This window comes from Peromyscus eremicus, chromosome 2 (assembly GCF_949786415.1).
Source record: "Peromyscus eremicus chromosome 2, PerEre_H2_v1, whole genome shotgun sequence".
NCBI lineage: Eukaryota > Metazoa > Chordata > Mammalia > Rodentia > Cricetidae > Peromyscus > Peromyscus eremicus.
The window spans coordinates 54,477,710-54,501,311 of record NC_081417.1 but is presented as its reverse complement, the minus strand read 5'-3'; the positions used below and the strand labels follow the sequence as shown (position 1 = coordinate 54,501,311).

The window sequence follows — 23,602 nt, the reverse complement described above, 5'->3', positions numbered from 1 at the left end:
GTCTTATTAATAAAATCAAACCTGAGGCCAGTTATTGGGGTGAATGCTGAATGATCAGAGAAGCAGAACAATCCACAGCCACCTCACCTTGCCAATTCCTCAGCTGATCCTGTTTCCTCAGACTGGAAGCCTCTGAGTCCTTATCCAAATGAATCTCAGCTGAACTGCTTCTCAAAAGCCTGAAAACTTAACCAGCCAAAAGCTTCTAGTTCCTGGTCCTCACGCCTTATATACCTTTCTGCTTTCTGCTATCACTTCTTGGGATTAAAGGCTCTTGTTACCATGCCTGGCTGTTTCCAGTGTGGCCTTGAACTCACAGAGATCCAGATGGATCTTTGCCTCTGGAATGCTAAGATTAAAGGCGTGTGTGCCACCATTTTCTGGCCTCTTTGTCTATCTAGTGGCTGTTCTGTTCTCTGACCCCAGATAAGTTTATTAGGGTTCACAATATTGGGGGAACACAATACCACCACACCCCTCATCTATATTACAGAACCCCCAGTGGATGCCTGATACTACCAAGCCCCATACATGCTGTTGTTTCCTAGATAGAGATATTTATAATAGAGTTTAATATATAAACTAGGCACAGTAGGGGAATGGCCACAATTAATGAAGTAGATCACACACACACACACACACACACACACACACACACACACACACTCTATATATAATATGTCAGTACACTAAGATAAAGTTGTCAGCATCCACCTTGTCGTGCATTGGGAACACAGAGCAAACTAACAGTACCTTCAACACATGCACTGTAACACCACCACAGTCCATCTGATGGAGGAGGGACTGCAGGTAGGAAGGGTGGAGAGCATGGATACACTGGACAAAGGGGTGATTCATGTCCTGGTGGGGAGTGAGCTTTCATTGTGTCGCCCAAAACAGTATGCTATTTCAGACTTCAGAATTCTTCGGTCTCTTGAATTTTCCATTTACCACTTCAGATTGTGGTTGACAGTGGTTATTATACAGAGTGTGATGGTCGGTCAAGGAGGATCATTATACTGTCCTTTAGTCAGTTAATGGACATTTCTGGTTGTTTCTAGATTAGGGCCATTATGAAAATGGCTGCCAAAGCCATGAGCATTTGCACACACACTTTTGTGTGGGCAGAGTTTGCATTTATGTTGGGTGAATATCAGGGAGATTTGCTGAGTCACATAATAAATCTGTTTAACGCTATAAGAAAATGCCATGCCTGTTATCAAAGTGGGTTTACAATTTCAAATTCCCACCAGAATGTTTGAGGGTCCTCTTTCCTACTTCTTCACCGATGCTTACTATATTCTATGGTTTGTTTGTAGAGATGTTGAGTCATTCCTATAGCCTAGGCTGGCCTTGAGTTCATGGTAGCCTTCTTGCCCCCAGCTTTCCAAGCACTGGGACTGTAGGTATGAGCCACCATTTCTGGTCACCATTTACTTTTAAATACACATTATCTTTGACTTACAATGGAGTCACGTCCCAATCAACCCATCATAAATTGAAAATACTGGGGGTTAAATGCATTTCTTACACCTAACCTACTGGACATCTCAGCGCAGTAGCACTACACATGTGGATTTCCTCTGCTATCTTTCTGGTCGTGTGGCCATGTGGGGTATCCTCTGCTATCTTTCTGATTGTGTGGCTTGCTGTTGCTTGCCTAGCATCCCAAGAGGGTCCCATACAGCATATTTCTAGCCTTGGGGGGAACAAATCAAAATTTAAAATGATTTCTCATGAGTGTGCATTACTTTTGTATCAGTGTTATAGATTCATAAGTCAAATCACCGCAAACCAGGGCTTGTTTTTATGTATCTTTACCAAAGTCGAATTTATGCACAAGGAACTGTAAAACCGTTGAAGTACTGCATTCTATGCGTGCGCATGTTTTGCCTGTGAGTGTGTCTGTGTCCTACTGCAGTGTCCTACAGTTCGTGCAGTGCCTGCAGAGGCCAGAGGAGGCTGCCAGACCCCCTGGGACTGGAGTGACAGATGTTTGTGAGCCGCCATGTGGTGGTGCTGGAAATTCAACCTGAGTCCTCTGGAAGAGTAGCCAGTATTCTTAACCACCAAGTCACCTCTCCAGAGCCTGCTAGAGAACTTTAAAAGAAGACAACATAGTTCCACGCTGCCAGTTCAGCTGAGGCGTTCCCTTTCCCGTAAGGGTTCTGGCTTCATCACAGGCGGGGCTCTCAGGATGCCTGGATCTTCATTCAGCACGTGGGTGAGCAGAATGATGACCAGGGAAAGCATAAGACATCCCCCAAGTGTGTGTGTGGGCTTCTCGTGGGAGCTGTGTGCTCAGGGGTCTTTATAGCCGGCATGTATGTGATCCTGTGGCTTCCTAAGTTACATGGCTCACAGTGTAATTTACAACAAAGTTTAAAGGCTGAAGATCTTTCCTTTTGTAAGCAAAATGGTGAGCTTTCCGAAGGGTATTGTTTGGACCGAGAATGAGAAGAGCTAAAGGCTCCAGGATCTACATCATTTTGGCCCTAAGTAAGCACTGCAGTTACTGTCCTTGGCGTCTCGGTCTGCGACGGCGTTAGGAGACCATGCCCTTGGTGGGCAGTTTGGGGCTGATGAGTGTCTGAAGTGTCCCGGCTCTGTCAGCGGGACAGGAGAACCAGGTCTAGGACCAAGGGCCTCTTTCCCTTCCCATGTCCCCAAGACGTCCTCTTGTTTCTCTTGGCGAGATGACTTTCACATCTCCTAGCTCTTCCCTTCCCCACCCACGGGGGTCCACATTCTTAGAATATAGGTGTACTATTGATTGACCAGTTGAATTTTTAAAATGAATTATGTTTTCAATACTTACAAAAGAACAGATTTGCATCTTAACTGTTTGTAGATGTGAGTTTCAGTGACCCTGTAGACACTGACACCGTGCCCCAGCTGTCGCCACCATCCACTTCCAGACCTTGTCCCACCCTTCCAAATGGAAGCTGTGTTCTCGTTAAACCCTGACTCCTCAGTCCCCCTGAGCACCCGGAACTCTTTTCTCTGTCTTTTGAGGCAAGGTCTCACAATGTCTCTCTGACTGGCCTGGAACTAACTCCCAGTGTGGCTCTGATTGACCTTGAACTGGAAGCTGCCTTCACGGCCGTTTTTGTGCACGTGATCTGGCTTTAAATGCTTCAGACCAAACCTGTATGTCCCAGCTGGAGCCTGTGACTCTTCGCAGGGTCTCTTTTGTATTGAGTGGCACCCCCATCTGGGATTTCATACCATCCTGTGTTCTTTTTGGCCTCCACTTGCCCCCTCTCAGTGGGCAGGCCACTCCTCCTGCCTCCTGAATTTCTTCTCGATGTCTTTCTAGTTGCCTATGCTAATGCTGTTGGAGATACCTTTAGGAAACAGAACGGTGGGATTTTCTTTTGAGAAAGCCTTGTCTTTGTAAATGATCACAGTATCTCCAGAGTTATCTCATGGAAGAACTATCTTTGCCCGAGACTTCATTTTATTAGCTTAGCATCATAGGTGCTTTGTGCCTGGGTAACCCTCTGATGCTGAGCATGGACCAGAGGCTTAGTGTGGAAAGCCTGAGGAGCTGTGGGTAGACTGGCTGTGGAGCTGTTAAGAAACTCCTCTTGGGATGCTGTGGTTTTTCACTTCCTCTAAAAGTAACTGGATAAAGTTACTTGGTGAAACTTCAATTACAAAGAAAATATAACTTCACTCACAGAATTAACATTTATCAAAGCCTCCATTTAATACCAGTCACGGGCCCTGAGGAATAGAACAGGGACTTAGATAATTAATAAAAACCAGCTGTGTGGGGGTGGCGCACACCTGCAGCCCCAGCACTCAGAAGGTGGCCACAAGAAGATCAGGGGTTCCCCAACTGGACTAGGTGCAGAGAGTGAGAGGTCAGTCCTAAACAGGATGTCTCCATCAAATCCCTCCCCTCAGCACTCAGGGAACTCTGGAGAAGAGGGTAACAGTCACCGGGGATGAGGAGACTAAGGAAACGAGGCCTTCTAGACGCAGCAGGACTGAGGCACACCTGAACTCAGAGGCTGTGGCGGCATGCACAGGGCCTTCGAGGATAAACCAGACGGGGATGAGAGTGGCTGTGGACACTGACTGCCTCTCAAACCCCGATGCTGTCTCTGATGGAGTCTAACTGGGCACACAAACCACACGCACAGGCAGGCCCCATGCCTAAGAGTAGATGGCCAACTGAAAATAAACTCAGTGGTATTTTTGGAGTTTTTTTGTTCTCTCTCTCTCTCTCTCTCTCTCTCTCTCTCTCTCTCTCTTTCTCTGTCTCGTCTCATTAAACTTTGGACATTTTTTTTTTTAACCTTACTGATCTCTTGCTTATGTATTATGGCTTCCAATCTTGTGTTTTTATGAGCTTTCTGTGTGTGATGTATATGTGCCTCTCATGCTTTTTGTTTTTTCTTTTTCTCTGATTGTTTGACCTATTCTGGTTTGTTAGCCTGTTTGTTTTCTAAAGAGAAAGAAAAACCAGGGTGGGTTGTTGGGGGACGATGTAGGAGGAGATAAGGGAGGAGAAACTGTGATCAGAATATATTACATGAAAGAAAATATTTTCAATTCAAAACAAAACAAAACAAAAGATCAGGGGTTCAAGGTTGTTCTGAGCTTCGTAGTGAGTCTCAACCACACAAAACAAAAAGTAGAACCCTTGATCTCCAGGAGACTGTGCAGAGTGCTCCAGAGGGTGGGCCTGAGGAGGAGGGGCAACATTCAGGAGGGTTGAGGGGGTCGGCGGGGGCGGGTGGGGGCGGGGCAGGGCTGCTTAAAGAAAAAAGGCTCTATGATGGACGTCTGCAGGTGATATGAAATCAAGTCACCTATAAAGGACCTGGGAGAGACAATAGAAGAGACACAGAGGCCACATGCCAGCTCTGAGGTCCTTGCCCCTCCTTATATAGACCTCTGCCAGTACCTTTCTCTCGCCCTTCCTTGGTGTTACAGCTACGCATGGTAGCCGTACTTATCTACATCTCCTGCTGTCTGCAACCGCAGTGCATGGACCGTGTTGATGGGAGGGGCGTGGTGATGGGGGCGTGGTGATGAGGGGCGTGGTGATGGGAGGGGCGTGGTGATGAGGGGCGTGGTGATGGGAGGGGCTAAATGAAAGAAGAAGAGGAGTCCACAGAAAGCATTGCAAATAATGCCTGGTGTGTCATAAACACTCAGCTTCCACCTCCTTCTCCCTCTCCTCCCTTTCTTCCCTGTATAATCTTCCTGTCCTCAAGTCCTGCTCCCAGGACCAGGAAATATTTTTGTGTGTTGCCAAAAGTATGTGTGCATGTAAAAGCAGGTCTGCATCACTTAAATATGTAATGGGCCCATACGCAGCATAGTGATCCTTTCTGGGCTATTTAAGAGCTTTGCTGTGTGGATCTAGTTGTTTGGTGAAATGGCTCTGCATCTCTCATTACGTGGCTAGACCGTAACCGTTTGAGCAATTGCCTCCTGTGGAGGCCGATTATTTGCCGTTCTGCATGGTCTGCTGCAGTGTGCATACTTGGATGTCTCTTCCGGACATAGAAGATCTCTACTGAGCAAATTCCTGGAAAATCCCTGGAGCGAAAGGTGTACCTGTTAAAATTATGATGATCCCACTGAAAGGCTGTACTAGCTCACCTGCAGAGAGCTTTTGGGAATAAGGGTCAGTGAGTAAAGAGACAGGGCTTGGGTAAGAGATTGTGTAGTTGGATTTTTCTTTGGGCCACCAACCAGCTCCCAAATAAAGACACAGAGAATTATTATTAGTTATGAATGCTTGGCCTTTAGCTTATGCTTTTCCCACTAGTTCTTATAACTTAATTTAACCTGTTTCTCTTCATCTACGTTTTGCCTCAGGGCTTTTTGCCTTTCTTTCATTCTGTATGTCCTGCTTTCCTGCTTCCTCTTTGGCTGGCTGGCTGCCAACTGGCATCTCCCTCTCTCCCTCTGTCTCTCTAGAGCCTAGATTCCTCCTCCTACTTACTCTCTCTGCCCAGAAGTCCTACCTGTACCTCCTGCCTAGCTATTGGCTGTTTAGCTTTTTATTAGACCAATCAGATGCCTTATGCAAGAAAAGTAAACAAATGCAACACATCTTTACATAGTTAAGCTAATGTTCCACAACAAGACCATACAGACTTCCTGTAGCTGCTCCAACAATCTCCCGCAGACAGATGGGGCACCCAAACAAAGGGAATGACTGTTTTATAATTTTGGAGGCTGGAGTGTGAGATCAAACTATGCTGTCCGAACCTGGGGGTGAACTAGCCCAGCTTCTTGCTGCTGGTAGTTGGTGGTCCTGGGCTTATAGGGGTAACACCCAATCCCTTCCTCTGTCTTCATATTGGTTTCTCTCTGTGATTTGGGTTACCAGGGCAAATATTACTCTCACTTAAGCATTAAGGGCTCCATCTGCTCCCATATGACATCATCGCAAATCTTTTACATCAGCAAAGGCTAAGTAAAACCATGCGGGCATGACAGAAAGGGGTCAGAGTAGAGATAGCAAGGTGGAGAGGGCAAGAGAGGAGTGACTCGGGATGCTTAAGGTCAGGACTTTGAGAGGCATAGGGTGTATGCCCCATTATCTGGATGAAAGTCTGGTTGTGCTTTGCCAGAGACAAGGGGCTGTAGATGGGTGGCATGGTATTTTTCACCCAATGCAGGGATGTCTCTTACAGTAAACGGCTTTGCTACAGTTTAGGTAAGTGTCCCACGGAAACCCATACTATAAAGATTTGGTCTCTGGTTGTGACTGTATGAAGTAGTGTTAATCCTATCAGGTGAGAATAAGACCACTACCATAATTTTTTGAGCAAATTTGAAGCAAGCTTTATTAAATACTGGCCAGGACAATGGACACTGGCCAGGTCCATACCTGGAATTCCTGGAGAATGGCCACAAATTATGTTAGTCTGGTGCTTATGAAGGCAAAACCTCCAAGGCTACTTACTCCTTCTGTCTGTGTGTGATCAAGTACAGCCTGTGCGTTTGGGGCAACCAACCTTGCTTACAGAAGTGAAAACACATGGCTTGTTATCTTACTTGAACAACAGTTCCCAGCATTCCAGGAAGTTATTTGGCCTTGGGCAAGTGGTGCTTACAGGTTAGAGGCATTTTTGTTTTGTAGATCTCTTAGGCACAGTAATTAAAAACGTAAAACATAACTTTAGACGGGGCCTAGTAGGAAGTCTTAAGTTGTTGGTAACTTGCCCCAAAGAGGATAATGAGCCCTAGCCCCTCACCTTCCTGTCTTTTGTTCACTGGCCACAAGACAGGTGGCGTTGCTCCATCAGGCTCTTTTGACATACTGTGCTTTCTCACCACCCAGTGGCCTCCTCTAGCCTTAGATTGGAATCTCCAAAACCATGAGTCAAAGTCTACCTTTTTTCCCTTATAAGTTGATTATCTGAGGTATTTGTTATAGTAACAGAATACTGACTACTGTAGGTTTCTATTAGTAACTGCAGACACAGTGCATATAATCCAAACTGCCCCCGACTTGCAGGCCTGCATGGCCACTCTAGTGTGAAGGTACCTTTCCCAGGTGGGGTTCTGGTCCATTTCAGTTTGTGGCTTTGTGCTTCATACTGGGACTTATTTGTAGGGTTTGCGTCAGAACTGGTGTTTGCCAGCCTGTTGGTTTATAGTCATTTTCTTGAAGCTTCTGGTCCCAGGGGTGGAGTTGGGGGTGGATAGTGGGAAAATAGATGGTTGCTGGTTAGATTAAATCTTTCACTTGAGAAAGTGTGCTATGTATAGCATACTTCTAGAACTTCATGAATGTATTTAAAAAGACCTTCTTTACATGTATTTATTTGTTGTTGTGTATATGTATGGTGTGTGTGTGTGTGTGTGTGTGTGTGTGTGTGTGTGTGTGTGTAGATGTGCACCAGCTACATGTGCATGAATAGAGATCAGAGGGCAGCTTTCAGGAGTTGGTTCTCTCCACATGGCTTCCAGGGATTGAACTCAGGTTATCAGGCTTGGTAAAAAGCTCCTTTACCCGCAAAGCCATCTTACTGGCCCTAAAAAGGATTTTTAATCTGTTCCTGGTATTCTAGGCCTGTAATCCCAGCTATTCAGAACACTGAAGCAAGAAGGTGACAGTTCGGGACTAGCTTGGACTACAGACTAAGTTCAAAGCTAGCCTAGACACTTTAGTAAGATCTTGTTTCAATATACAGAGTAAAAGTGGGCTGGAGAGATGGCTCAGTGGCTAAGAGCACTGCCTGCTCTTTCTAAGGTTCTGTGTTCAAATCCACTCAACCACATAGTGGTTCATAACTACCTATAATGGGATCTGATGCCCTCTTCTGGAACACAGCTGTATACGCAGATAGCACTCATGCATAAAGTGCATACTTACATAAATCTTTTTTAAAAATACAGAGTAAAACCACGGCTGGGAGAGCCCATTTGGAGAGCATTTACATGCATGTGACCCTAAATTCAATCCCCAGTACCACCCCTCCCCCACACCACAAAATGAATTATTTCATCTCTGAATGGGTAGTGGTCCAATGCAGAGGGCACAGAAGTTGACTACTCTTGGTCCTGTGCTGCCTGTCACCAGGGCTTCCCTCCCTGTGTGCCTTGTTTCTAATGGCTCCCCTCCTGAGACATGCCATGCACGGACATGCAAACAGATACATTTTCCTTTTTACGTAAATTGTAGAATATTTTACATTCCCTCTTCTTTTTTATTTTTACTTTTTGTTTGTTTTATCTTTTTGAGACGAATTCTCACTATGTAGCCTTTGCTGGTCTGAAACTCATAGAGATCTGCCTGTCTCTGCCTCCGGAGCGCTGGGACTAAAGGTGTGCACCTCCAGGCCTGACATAGTGCCCTCTTTACTCTGGTTTACTTAATCATGTATGGTGAAGCCATAATCGGGATATTGGTGGGTGCATAGGTTATGCTAATCTTCTGCTTTTACAGATTGTGCTGTCTTTTTGCTTTGAGGCGTAGCCTATAGTGTGCTTATATTTGTGGGGTAAACTCCAAGAGGTGCTGCTGGGTCAGAATTGGCATGCCCTTGTAATTTTGGCAGCCAGAGCCAATTGTTCAATGTGTGGTGCCAGTGGACATCCACAGCACCGTGAGAGAACACTGGGCTCTCTTTGAAGGCTCCTCCTCCTGCTCCATTTGAACTCAGCCCACCTTGTGTTCTGTTCTGGAGCTAGTATAGTCTGACCTCTGACCTCTGCCTCTCTTCACTTCAGCATAGGTCCATAGCATGTCCTCTGGGAACTAGAGGAGCAGAGGGGTGGGTTGAGAGAGGAATGATTGGCAATCCCACATCTCTTTTCTCCTTCATTGCCTTTTGTTTAGGCTGGAAAGTGGGAGTGCCTCCTGAGACGATATGGTGTAAGGTTGGGGCCTGCAAGACTGTTGCCATACCTATTCCTGTGTGCTCTGTGGAGCAGTGTATTCCACTGGAGGAAAAACAGGGCATTGAGGGTATAGACATCCATGCCAAGCTAAATAAGACATCTGATGGGGGGGGTGCTAGACCTTGGCCCCATGCTCTTTCACACCGCCAGCAAGCGCTTGCCTGCTGGTTTATGCCTCAGCCCTTAATACCGGCTTTGCAAAGGCTGCAGGCATTGCCTGTGGAAAGAAAACCTCCAGTGGAAAAATTTAGGCTTCTGTGGATTATCATCAGAAGTCATTAGGGAAAACTGATTTATGATGGTAGTTCTGAGCAATAATTATAATGTAATAAACTGTTAAGATTTTATTGAGTATATTAATGACAAAACCATTAAGATATGACAACTGGTTCAAATGATAAGTGGAAAACTTTCAAATATGTAAGGTATCAGTAAGGTGAAAATAAATCTGCCTATTAGGACACTGGCCAGTATCCACAGGCTCTTCACAGTGTATCACCATCATTGTCTACAACTTTGAGCCAGTGGAGGGCTTGGCAATAACCAGGAGTCACACCGTGGTTTGTGATGGGACCTCTGCATCACCTCGGGCTCATTGATTTGTACAAGCTATACATAATGTGCAGCTTACCGCCTCACTCACATCCCGGCACACAGTTCAGGGCTGTGAAGTCCACCCACTTCTTGTCTATCTCCAGACCTTTTCCATCTCTCCACACTAAACTCTGTCTATGTTGGAGACTAACTCCTCTGTCTCTTCCCGGAGCCCCTGCTGACCGCCGTTCCTCTTACTGTCTCTTTAAATTTGTTACCCATTTTAAAGTCTTTCACAATTCCTATTAAGGGTAGAGAGAATGGATCACAGTCCCCTTCTCCGCAAGCCTGGCCAGCTTATTAACCTTCTCTGTGAAGTAGCCATCGATTCATTTGGATGATGAAGTGACGTAATCCACGTACAGTGCTTACACAGGGTGACCCAGGAGGAGGACAGGGCACAGTTGACGATGGTTATGATCAGCATGATGACCATGTCCCCCCACTGGAGTTCCTTGTCCTCAGTGGTTCCTTTGGGTCAGTGGTTCTCAGTATTAGCTGCAGGTAGGAGCATTTGGACAACCTTAAAAAATACCAATGTCCGGGTGGGATTCAGTAGACTCTTGATCTAACTAGTCTGGAATGTGGCCTGGGATTGAGGAGTTCCCAGGGATTCAGAGGGAGAGTACAAACTGCTCTGGGAACATCTCTTATGAGGATTACGCTGTCTATTGAGCTTGATGAATATAATTAAATACTGATACTCTGAATGTCATAATTCAAAACAAGTTTAATGGGAAACAAATGCATCAATTATGGAAATGCAACATGTGCTGTGAATTCTTACGCGGCTTGACTATGGGAAACTCCCAGAAAAGCATCTGCTCCATAATGGGTTCATGAACACTAACTTACTTTTTTGAGGCTCTTGATAAGGCAGACGTCATGGAGACCCGTGCTTCTAGCAAAGGTCTGTAGACATCTTCAGGAGATGCTTTCTGGAGGGAGGAGAGATGACCGCTCAGATTGGGAGGTTTATTGGAAAATTAACATGAAGAGGTTGGCATGCACCTCTGCCTGGGCCTTTGAGGAGCTACACTGTGACCAAGGAGAACAAGCCTCAGGGCCTAGGGATGGACCCCACATGGACTCCAGCCTCCGAGGTGAATCGAAGACTGCTGTGGAAGTGGAATCCAGAATTTGCTCACTGGTCTCTTTACTGTTCTTGCTGCTCCCTTGCTATAGGGAATTTGTGGGCACATCCACTGGCTTTTCTGGACCTCTTGCCCTCAGTAGAGGCCTTAGTTAAGTGGTGCTCCGTGGGGATGGAGGTGACCTTGTTTGCACTCCTGCCCTGGGCAGGCCCGGTAGAGATACTGGCTCAGAGATGTGAGCTGCTGGTGTTCTGTTCCCCAGCAGACTCCACAGAAAGCCTCTCTACACATCTAAGTGTTTGGTAACCCAGATAAAGTTCCATGAAATTTCCCCAAATCATGCAGGTCCTAAAGCTCCCAGGCATGTAGGTTAATAGGTCTTTAAATGCTTTATTTATTTCTCATGTGTATATGCATGATATGGGGGGGGGGTACAGGGATGGGTGTCACAGCACGCATGTGAAGGTCAGAAGATAACTTTACGGAGTTGATCCTCTTCTCCCACCTTTCCAGGGGTCAAGTCATGTTGCATGGCAAGTACCTTTACCGGCTGAGCCATTTTGTGGACGCGACTAATGGTCATAACTACTCTACATGTTGTGTTACATGTTGAGGCCCTGTTGAGTGTCAGAGTTTTAAAGTCCTCCCTCATGCTTGTATCTTTGTGAACAAATGCAAGCCCATCACTGGCACATAGTAAGATTCCCGAAGCAGCCCTCGGCCAGCTAGTGGTTGGTGGGTGTCAGACCACGAAGACACCAAGGAGGAGAGATGCCCTGGGGCCTCTGGCCAGAACCAGCACAGGCAGACTCCTGCTGAGTCCTCGGGGTCCTTCTTTGTCCTGTCTTCATGTCTTCATCTGTAATGACTCCCATTTAGAAACTACACAAAGAGCATGTGTGGAGGCTGAAATCCCTTCCTCAGCAGACCCACTGCTCCCAGCAGGGTGAGCTGTGGTGTGTTTGGGGTGGTTATAAGCCCGTGACTTGGGGTATGTGGTGGAATGGGTGCCAGGTAAGCCTGTTTGTTTTCAGCCCTTGTCTCTACTGAATGTAGCAATATAGAAAAAGAATAATATACAGGGATCAAGAGGAATTTACTTCAAACTTGCAAGGCCTGTTTAGTAGCAGTATACACCACAGATCCTCGGGTGTCCTAGTTCAGGCCACATATGTACTGTTAAAAGAAATGACAGTTGTTTTTCACAGTTGAGGGTGAGTGTCAAGATCAGGGTACCTATGGATTTGGTTCCTGGTGAGGGTTCTTTTTGGTGTATAGATGGCCACCTTCTCTGTCATCACAGACTCTGAACAGAATGGGGAGTGATTAATACTCCCTTCTTCAAAGGCCCTCCCTGAAGACCTCATCTGATATTAATTAACTCCCAAAGCCTCCATCTGCAGACACTATTGCACTGAGGGCCAGAGCTTTAGTATCTGAATTCTAGGGGAGACCCAGACATTTGGTTCATAACAAACTAGGGAAGAGAAACTATATAGTTGTCTCTACTTATCCTCAGGATCCACATCTGTGGATTCAGCCAACTGAGGATAGAAAATCTGTTTGAGACTATAAATTATCCTCATCTGTAGATGAGACTTTAAGCCATGTGCCATCTTTCTTTGTTTTTAAAAAGTTTAAGAGATGGAGGGCATGAGAAATATTAAAAAGAAATTGAAGATGCCTTGAATTCCAGTACTTGGGTGGCAGAGGCAGGCAGATCTGGTCTACTCAGTGAGTTCCAGGCCAGCTAGTGTCATATAATTAGACCCTGTCTCAAAATATAACAATAAATAGAAATTGCGTTTGTAATCTGTGCTGGACCTGACTTTCTTTTCATACCATTAGCAGCACAGCAACTGTGTACATAGTGTCTGCGTTTTCTACGGTTGGTGTTAGTCTAGAGGTGGTTTGCCGTATACCAGAGGGGTGTGGAGCTCCTGTGCCTGTACTGTGCCACTTTATGTGTGGGACTTGAGTTTCTGAGGGAGGTCCTGGAGCCAGTTTCCAAAGGATGCTGAGAAAGGACTAAATGAGCATGTCAGCAGATGCTGTGCTTCCAGAGGCCCTGGGTTCAGTTCCCAGCACTCACATGGCAGCTCACAACTGCCTGTAACTCCAGTTCCAGATGATCTAATGCCCTCTTCTGGCCTCCATGGGCACCAGGTACATACACAGTCCAAAAAAATATTCAGACATGCACATGGTATACTCCCATGCTCCCATGTGGTAAGAATTGTCAGCAATCCAGAAATCAAGAGTTTTCTATATAAAGGACATCTGCAGAAAAACCAAGTAACCCAGCAACAAGAACCCCCCGTGGGCATCCTGCTTCACGGGGGGGGGGGGGGAAGGAAACACAAGGAAGACGGTGGGAAGGAACCTCTGCTCTGACGCTCTTGTCCCACGTAATCCTGGAAATTCTACCTCTGCAGTAGGGAAAGAAAGAAAATAAAGACACAATAGGCCGAAAACCAGTGTACATATGAATGGTGGTCAGGACTGTCCACTGCTGTGGATCAGTTTGGTGCCTCTGAATTTTACAAGTAAGACTACATAAGATAGGGGCTGGGGAGATGGCTCAGTGGTTAAGAGCACTGGCTGTTCTTTCAGAGGACCCGGTTTCAATTCCCAACACCCACGTGACAGCTCACAACTGTCTGTAACTCCTGTTCCAGGGGACCTGATTCCTGCATACAGACATACTTGTAGACAAAACACCAATGTATATAAAATAAAAATAAGTAAATTATTTAAAAAAAAAAACTAGGTAAGATAATAAATGTTTATGTTGTATGTATTTTACCACAGTAAAACAAATCACACACACACACACACACACACACACACACACACACACACACACAAAAGAAAAGACCCAGGAAGCAGCATGGTATTAAGTGGTCTAACTCTCATGAAATTCCTAATATTCCTGTTCTACCTCCCAAGTTCTGGTCCTATGGGTGTGAGCCATCATGCCCAGTCCAGAATAAGAAATTCTTTTTTTCTTTTTGGTTTTTTGAGACAGGGTTTCTCTGTATAACAGTCCTGGCTGTCCTGGAACTCTTTGTAGACCAGGCTGGCCTCGAACTCACAGAGATCGACCTGCCTCTGCCTTGGGAGTGGCAGGATTAAAGGCGTGGGCCACCACCGCCCGGCCATTCTTGATCTTACCTAGTAGAATGCAGCACCACTGAGCAGAGGCCGTGCAGACAGGTAGGTTTGTTCCAGGAATGCAGGGGGATCCCAGGGCTCATTATGCCACCAAATGAAGGGAGGCTGACAGTTGCTGAACGGCAGTGCCTCTCATTCCCTTAAGAGGATGGCCCTTACCTTCCACCCATAGTGCGCGTGCACCGGGTCACATGCTTGTCTGTCAATGCAGCGCATCATTGAAATGTAGCCTAAACCGCAACCTTTGAAGGGCATGTGCGGATGATGCCCCATCACTCAAGGTCATGTGCACCATAGCAGATGATGGAATCCTCAACAGCCAATGAAATGACATAAACCATTTTTAATTGTGTTCCTGGTGGACATTTTTGAAGGAAGCCTAACTCTGAAAATTAATGTGTAACCACAAAAGTAATTTTTTTAATTGATGAAATCTAATTATCTGGAACAATTGGTTACTAAAAATATGATTCAAATAACTGTTCCAAACTGTTGGTGATCATTGTTATTTTAAAGGAAAATCTCAGTAATGGCTATTGCTGCCCAATCAGGAATGACCCTTTGTCTGTTCTATTACATTTTGGCCTGTTATCAGGCACTTCTTCATTCCTGCTGCTTTTTGTCACCTATGGCCTGGTAAAGAGGTGCTGTATCACTTATCCAAGTAAACGAAGCACGTTTGTCAGAAGGAGAGAAAGCTCTGGAGAATTCGAGACCATCAGCTGTTTTTAAGTGTGAACCTTCATTGGTTCCTTCCTTCAATCCATGCATGCCGTTTCCTTCCATGTGTCCTCATAACTTTCTGTCATCAAATTGTAAGCCTGAGAAGGACTCTAAGTCTTCTGAACAAAATCCAAATCATTCCAGGCAGTGGTTGAAACTCTCAAGGAGTATAGTCAATGGTGAGAGGGCCCTTGGGACATCTAGGAAAGTGGGGGCTCTTCAGGTATTTAAACCCGAACTGAGAAGCCCCAAGGCCAGCGTCACAGGCAGAAGTAAACAAGGAATGTGTTCTTGAGACCTCAGATCTCCTCTGTGGTAGAGTCACAGCTGCCTGGGACTTACTACCCTCATCCAAACTAAACTCAAAGTATTTTTCTCAGATAGGTGCCGTGGTGCAGCCTGTAATCCCAGCACTCGGGCGGCAGAGACAGGCAGAGCTCTGTGAGTTCAAGACCAGCCTGGTCTACGAAGGGAGTTCCAGGACAGCCAGGGCTATTACATAGGCAAATCTTGTCTCAGAAAGAGAGAGTGAGAGAGGAAGAGAGAGAGAATTCAAGGACAACCTCAGCTATATAGTCAGTTTGAGGCCAGCCTGGGCTACAAGAAACTCTGACTCAAAAAAAAAAGTTCACACCATCTGAATGTCATGTTTTTGGGTTTTTTTGTTTGTTTGTTTGTTTGTTTTTGTTTTGTTTTTCGAGACAGGGTTTCTCTGTGTAGTGTTGCACCTTTCCTGGAACTCACTTGGTAGCCCAGGCTGGCCTCAAACTCACGGAGATCCTCCTGACTCTGCCTCCTGAGTGCTGGGATTAAAGGCGTGTGCCACCACCGCCTGGCCTGCATGTCATGTTATTAACACATGAACACACCTTCTTGAAGAGCTTTACACTCTCTGGCCACACACGCACTCACTTCCTCTTTCCTTGATGCTATGAACAACAGAGACACTATTGACCTCCAGCAAGGGCTGTATGGTCCTGATCTGCTGTGTTTCTTACCATCTCCTGAGGAAAAGATGCACTGTCCTTCATCTCTTCCCATTATAGTGTTTGTCCTCCAGTGGGCCACATCTGCCCAACTGTCTCCTGGCAGCGTCCCAGTTACAATGGTTTAGTTGTTTTATTTCTTTGAGCTAATGAGTCTCCTTTCTGTTACTTCCCCTCACCCCTACCTTCCTTTGGGGGTCTAGTCTCTTCTTCCTTTGGAGTCTAGTTTTGTTCCTTTGGCTTCTTCCCAGGTCTCTGTGAGACTCTGGCCACATGAATTTCATTGAGTGACGCTGTGTTGTAGAATGGCTGAGTGCCGGCCAGCACCCATGCCCCTCACTCCTAAAGAGTGCGCTCTTAGAGTATCCGGGCCACTCATGAAGCTGTACTGCTCGTCTAAAAAAGTCTGCCCTTTAGTAAGTAGGACCCAGAACTCCTAAGCAGGAGCAGGCCTGGGTGGGTGAGTGACCAAGGTTGTTTGTGACTCAGGCACCATGACTTTGGGAGGCTGGGGGTGGTGGTGGTGGTGGTGGAATCTTCTTTTACTTTTTTTTGTAGGTTCTGGTTCTCAGATGACCCTGAGTCACCATTACTTGAGGCCTGGACCTTCTCAAAGAGGGCTCAGTGTCCAGCATGGAGTGGCCTCATGTCTGAACACATATTGGAAAAGACACCTCCACTGCCTTCGATGTTTAACTTGGTCACTTTGTCTGTGTTCTTTTACCATCCTCGTTGGTGGGAGATCACTGTCTTAGTGTGGCTCCTCCTTCTGGAATGTCCCCCACAGCCCTCCCTGCTTCTCTCACTGGAGTGGCAGGGATTGTTTGGCTCCCTAATCACAGTCACCTGTGAGTGTAATTTATGGGTTACCTGCTGGAAGAGAGCCTCTGATATTCTCATGCGTCAGCTCTGTAGCTGTCCATCACACCTGCCCAAACACAGTGCCATTCCAAGCCAGTGTCCCAGAATTGTCTTCGGTGGGGTTGCTTTTCTGTGGCCACTGTTTGACAGCATCTCCAAGCTGTTTACTCTTTGGCTGCCGATGTGAAGCAGCCTCTACCTCCACCCTGGCTGGATGAAAGAGAAATGAGGGATTCACCTCCTCTCCTTCTCCTGGCCTGCGGTGACCCATCCTGAAACTACAACTCGGAACCAGCAAGTAGCTTCAGAGGGGGTTAGGCAGGTCATCCCTCCACCTGCACACCAGGATCACCGGAAACTCTAAAACCTCGCAGGACCACACAGAGAGTTCATAGAATTTAACCCCTTGGTGGTTAACATTTTGGATTTATTAAAAGATTATAGGCAACTTGGGGCTGGAGAGATGACTCAGTGGTTAAAAGCACTTGACACTCTGGCAGAGGACCAAGATTTGGTTTCCAGCATCCACAACCATCAGCAACTCTAGTTCCAGGGGATCTGGCACCTTCTTCTGGATGCCACAGGCACCAGGCACCTACACACACGCAGGCAAAACACTCAGACACATAAAAATAAAAGTAAATACATATTTTAAAAGGAGTATGGGTAAATCGAAAGTGTGATAGGGTTGAAAACTAGTGGGTTAAGTGAGTGGCGCTCGGGCTGACAATCCCACCTTCATATCCACCTCTCAGACACTTATCAGGAATGCAGATGAGTAGGTTCCGTCCAAACTCTGAATCAGGAACAACGGCAAGAGACCCAGCTGTCCGTGTGGCAGCTCGTCCTCCAGCATATTCCGATGCCCAGGAGAGGAAGCGCTACGGTCATAGTACATAGCATTGTCCTGTCACTGCCAGAGCTGTGGCTTGTGAACAGAACTGCCAAAGCATGAAGAAGAAATGCCCTGACTCAGTGTCCTTCCCTGATGACAATGAGCAGGCCACCAAGAAAAGTGCAGCCAGAGGAATAGCTCTTGCTTGGGCAGGCCCAGCCTGGCATGTTTAGCCCGAGGGACCCTCTTTGGAAGACTTATCCTGGCCCCTCCTCCTCTCGTCCTGTGTTCACAGCTGCCGAAGATCAGCAGCATCACCTGGGAAGGCTGTATGAGAACTGGTAGTGGGGTCTGGCAGTTGGGTGGAGATCCTCTCAGGAAAGAGTGGGTCAGCCATCACAGATGACGGACTCAGCTCCCCAGGAGGTTTAGGAGTAGAAAGTCTCTGCAGTGGGTCAGCCATCACAGACGAGGGACTCAGCTCCCCAGGAGGTTTAGGAATAGAAAGTCTCTGCAGTGGGTCAGCCATCACAGACGGACTCAGCTCCCCAGGAGGTTTAGGAATAGAAAGTCTCTGCAGTGGGTCAGCCATCACAGACGGACTCAGCTCCCCAGAAGGTTTAGGAGTAGAAAGTCTCTGCAGTGGGTCAGCCATCACAGACGGACTCAGCTCCCCAGGAGGTTTAGGAATAGAAAGTCTCTGCAGTGGGTCAGCCGTCACAGACGGACTCAGCTCCCCAGGAGGTTTAGGAGTAGAAAGTCTGCAGTGGGTCAGCCGTCACAGACGGACTCAGCTCCCCAGGAGGTTTAGGAGTAGAAAGTCTCTGCAGTGGGTCAGCCGTCACAGACGGACTCAGCTCCCCAGAAGGTTTAGGAATAGAAAGTCTCTGCAGTGGGTCAGCCGTCACAGACGGACTCAGCTCCCCAGGAGGTTTAGGAGTAGAAAGTCTCTGCAGTGGGTCAGCCATCACAGACGGACTCAGCTCCCCAGGAGGTTTAGGAATAGAAAGTCTCTGCAGTGGGTCAGCCATCACAGACGGACTCAGCTCCCCAGAAGGTTTAGGAATAGAAAGTCTCTGCAGTGGGTCAGCCGTCACAGACGGACTCAGCTCCCCAGGAGGTTTAGGAGTAGAAAGTCTCTGCAGTGGGTCAGCCATCACAGACGGACTCAGCTCCCCAGAAGGTTTAGGAGTAGAAAGTCTCTGCAGTGGGTCAGCCATCACAGACGATGGACTCAGCTCCCCAGGAGGTTTAGGAGTAGAAAGTCTCTGCAGTGGGTCAGCCGTCACAGACGGACTCAGCTCCCCAGGAGGTTTAGGAGTAGAAAGTCTCTGCAGTGGGTCAGCCGTCACAGACGGACTCAGCTCCCCAGGAGGTTTAGGAGTAGAAAGTCTCTGCAGTGGGTCAGCCATCACAGACGGACTCAGCTCCCCAGGAGGTTTAGGAGTAGAAAGTCTCTGTTCATCCTTTCAGATCTGAGGAAACCAGGTGATGTCTCAGAGCTCCAAGGGGTCAGTGTCTGGGCACAACATTCAAGAACCCGAAAGCCAGACCCAGTGTTCCTTTCTCCACTGCTGGAGCCCCTGTACACTTTAGTTTGGGGTCAATCTGCCACAACCTTGGGTCAGAAACTGCCTGTGTCAGATTGGTGTGTAGGCAGGTCTGTGGGACACTGTTTGAGTAATGATTGATGTGGAAGGGGGAGCTACCCCTAGGCAGGTGTTCCTGGGGTGTGGAAGACTGCAGACTGAGCAAGCCAATAAGTACTCCTCCATGGTCTCTGCTTCAGTTCCTGCCTCCGGGTTCCTCCCTGCCTTCCCTTAATGAAGGACTTTGACATGGAAGTATAAGATAAACCCTTCCTTTTTAAAGTTGCTTTTGGTAATGATGTTTATAACAGCGTAGAAAGCAAACTAACACACACACACACACACACACACACACACACACACACACACACACACGCCCCAGGGCACTGTATAGCTGAATCTGGGATAGGGTCAGAGGGCTTAAGGACTGAGTCTATATTTCTAGAACAAGTGACAGTCTCTTTTGCCTCTTGCTTCCTCACCTGTAAAATGGGCTTGTTGGAGGACTGAATGAGCTAATGCAAGCTTCATAAGACAGCGTCTTCGGGGCAGTAAGTGTCCACTGCTGCTGTCTTTGGCTCCTGTCTTCCTGTTCTCTGCGGAGATGGTCCAGGCTGAGTCAGGCTTGTCTCTGAGAATGACTAGGGTAGAATCTAGGATGCATCAATACTTCTTCACAGCATTTGTCTTACACAGTCTTTTCTCCTGCTTGCGTTTCCTCCCCAACAGTCCTGGGCGTGGAAATAGCAGTAGTTTCTTCTTGACTTAGGTTGTTCAGAGATGCCTCTAAGGATCTATTTTCTTGTGTTTTCCATAAATCAGGGCAGGTGTGCTGTGCACTGGGTGGGGAGAGCCCACTCTCTGAGAGGCCCCACTATTCTTCTTTTCACTACAGAATGTTCTGGAAAACAAAGCCCGTTTCCACTTCTTGCATTCTTCCTTTGTCAGAGGTGAACAACTTCAGCTACTGAAGGAAACCGGCCTGCTTTTGTGAGTGCTGTGCTCTCTCAGCAAAGGAGCTGAGTGTAGGTGACACCCAGCACCTTCTCAGAGGAGCCCGTGTGCCCACATCTCCTAAAATGGCCCAAGAGGCTGACATGTCCTTTGAGGGGCAGAGACATCCTTGAACCTGAGCTTGTGAACAGCCCACAGTCTCCATTTGTTTCCTGAGGTCAATCCAGTGTCATGGAATTAGCTCCAGTACCACTGTGCTCCAGGAGCCCTGGGCCTCTTGCATATGGCCCTCTGACCACCCAGTGTCAACCTGCTTCATCGTGGAAGGCACCGTTCTCTCAGGAGATCACACCCCAGCTGGACCCAGGATGACACACAACAGAGAATGTTCTGTGGTTTTCTCACGGGACACCAAATGCCATGAGTGTGGAGATGGCTGGGGTCATGTCTTGGGGGAACAAGAGCGGGAGGAGTCTGGGGAAAGGTGTTCCTGGAGAAGTTCCTGGGAACTTCAGGGACAGGAGGGGGCTGCTGAGTGGGAGCCTTGAAAGCTAGAGCTTGTGTCTTCCCTCAGACCCGTAGGACAGTGTAACTAGCCCACCGCTTTGCTGTGGTAAAGGTGTAGGGGTGTCTATCAAGGAGGCACAGCGGTTGGGGGTATCCTTAGCCCAGGGGGCCAAGGACAGACAGCAGCAGCAGGGAAACCCACTCGAGATGGAGGACTGTACTTCATTTTTATCTCAAGTATGGGGTGTGGAGTCCACTCCGGTTTGACAGGGGAGAAAGCAGGCCTAGGTCATTGTTTTCCGTAAAACCACGTGGCATTGCTAGCTCTCACTGAGATCTGTCTGGCTCCAGCGGCCCTAGCCTTTTACTTCTCAACTGACTTTGGCTTAGGACATGTCTGCAGTTCAGGGACATTGTGTTTGGTAGTTTCTGGGTGCCCAGGCATGGGATCTGTGTGAACCATCTTAGTCCATCTCAGCCTCTGAAACAAGGTGCCAGAGAATGGCCGCCCAAGCAGCAGACTGTGGTTCTCACGGTTCTGGATACTGCAGAGTCCAAGTCAAGGGGCCAGCACCATGCAGCACTGTATCATCACCTGCCCCATCTACAAGGCACTAATCCCGCTGCTGGCTCCCTGCCCAGAGGCCATTCCACCAGGGATTGGGGCTTCAGCACAGGAACGGCAGGGCCAGGCATTCCTGCCAACATTAGGCTCCACAGAGGAACCGCAGCAGGGTTTCCTGCCCTCTGCCTGTGTTCACCTGGACAAACCTTTTATCTGCCTCACCCATCAGGAACGGGTGAGTGGTGGCAGGAAGGTCCCCGCCCTCCCTTGGGCTGTGGTCCTGGGTCTAGCTTCTTTCCGAGCAGTCCCCCACTCCCGTCCCCTGCCCTGCTCTGTTGTCTGGTTGTTTAAGGCACTTGATTTTGACTCCAGTGTCTTTGTCCTCACAGCACACACATCCCCTCACCCCCACGACAAGCTGCCTGAGATTCAGAATGCCTTAGAAAACTTTATGAAGGTCCCTTACTCGGTGTTGACATATGAGGTCATTTACAAGGACATGTGGTGACAGTTGGAGCCTGATCCTGGGCCCAGTGATTAAAGCCCAGGCCCTTTCCTCCATCTGGGGCACTGTGGACATGTCACTGAAAGGATCCAGGGTAAGATAGCACATGGTGAGCAGAGAAAGGTCAGTCCTTTGTCTCGTCTCTGACCTTGCCCTTTTTTGTGAAGGTTTTTTATAGCCTAATTCTTGGGAGTAACTTTGTCCCTTAATTAAGAATTCTAATTTTAAAGCAAGCTCTGGCCTCTTTCTCTCCAGACTCATTCTACTGTTTTGATTGGATTTCATGGCTAGGAATTAAGATTCTTAATTTGTCTGTTGTTTTTTCCATGGTTAGTTATCGTGGCAGAATGGCGCATTATTGAGATCATAAACATGTGTATTCCACTAGAATATCAAAAAGGCAGTGGGTTCTTAGTGAGATGCTAAGCTGGATGCAAGGTCCTCTGAGCCCCTTTTCCTCACATGCCAAAGTCACTTGAACTTTTCTTCATAGTGAATCCTCAAGGAAAATGGTGTCTCTAGAGGTGAGAGCCTGGAGAGGTAGAAGTTTGACAAGGTCAGTTCCCTGGACAGAAGCTAATGTACACCCAGCAGAGTGTGCTTTCTTTCCGGTATCACACACTGTGTGGGTGCCCACAAACTTCGCACAGTTGCAGGGAAGGAAATGAACCTGTGTGACGCTGCTACAGGGCTGAGAAGCCCATTTTGGTGCAGTCCCCAGGGACACCTGGGTGGCCGGTAGGAAACCTGAACAACGGCAACATCACCAGAACAGAGTGTTGGACCAAAACCCAATAAACAAAATCGCAAAAAGAAAAGCTAAATGGTACTCTGTTGCTTACGGGGCCTGAGATAGTTGAAAACAATAATCTGGATGTTAGCCGGGCGGTGGTGGCGCACGCCTTTAATCCCAGCACTCGGGAGGTAGAGGCAGGCGGTCTCTGTGAGTTCCAGGCCAGCCCGGGTTACAGAGTGAGTTCCAGGAAAGGTGCAAAGCTACACAAAGAAACCCTGTCTTAAAAAACAAACAAAAAAAGTAATAATAATAATAATAATAATAATAATAATAATAATAATAATAATAATCTGGATGTTGCCCCTGGCAATAGACAGGGGGCGACAGTGTAACTAAAGACAAAGAAAAGATAAATGCCAAATTCCAAAGAAGGGTTAGTTCTTGGGGCCACAGAGAGATCTGGGAGGCAGTCACAAGAACACCTGACTTTTCTGGGATTAAAGGCATGAAGGCATGCCCACCACTCCCAGCTGAACATTTGAGGGGGTGGTCAGTTACAACGCCCGTGGCCAAAGTTAAGCAAGGCAACTTGAATTCTGAATCCATTCCTTGAGAATCTGCCAGAGCGAAAGCACAGCTGGGCTGAGGGGCAGAGGCGTTCCTAAAGCCGCTGTGTCCTCCTTGCGTTAGTGCCCTGGCCCTTGGTGCGTCTAGTTCTGAAAGCAGGTCTTTCTTTGCGTTGACAGCACGGCCGGACCCCCTTGCACCTCGCTGCCAATAAGGGACATCTCTCTGTGGTCCAGATTCTGCTGAAGGCTGGCTGTGACCTCGACGTGCAGGATGATGTAAGTATAAATAAGCATCCTTCCCTCCAGAGAAGGGTTGGCAGGGGAGCTTGTCTACAGTGGCAGTCCTCGGTGCAGATGTCGCCAGTATGAGGAGGGAGGGTACTAGATGCTTGCCAGATTTTTTTTTTTTTTTTTTTTTTTTTTTTTTTTTTGGCTCTAGCCTCGTCCCTGTGCTGGCAAAAATGTTCTTGGGGATACCTTCTGGGAGACCTGTTCTCAGCAGCAAACTAGCTTGCAGGAGGCTCTCCAA

At 47.5% G+C, this 23,602-nt stretch overlaps 1 protein-coding gene across 1 annotated transcript in view; it reads left to right on the top strand.

Moving 5' to 3' along the window:
* The window catches only part of Ankrd6 (ankyrin repeat domain 6), a 181,031-nt gene that overhangs the window by 122,892 nt on the left and 34,537 nt on the right, over positions 1-23,602 (top strand). The window contains exon 3 of the mRNA XM_059254077.1: positions 23,251-23,349. Within this exon, the coding sequence (XP_059110060.1) occupies positions 23,251-23,349 (99 nt within the window). The remainder of the gene's footprint in view (positions 1-23,250; positions 23,350-23,602) is intronic.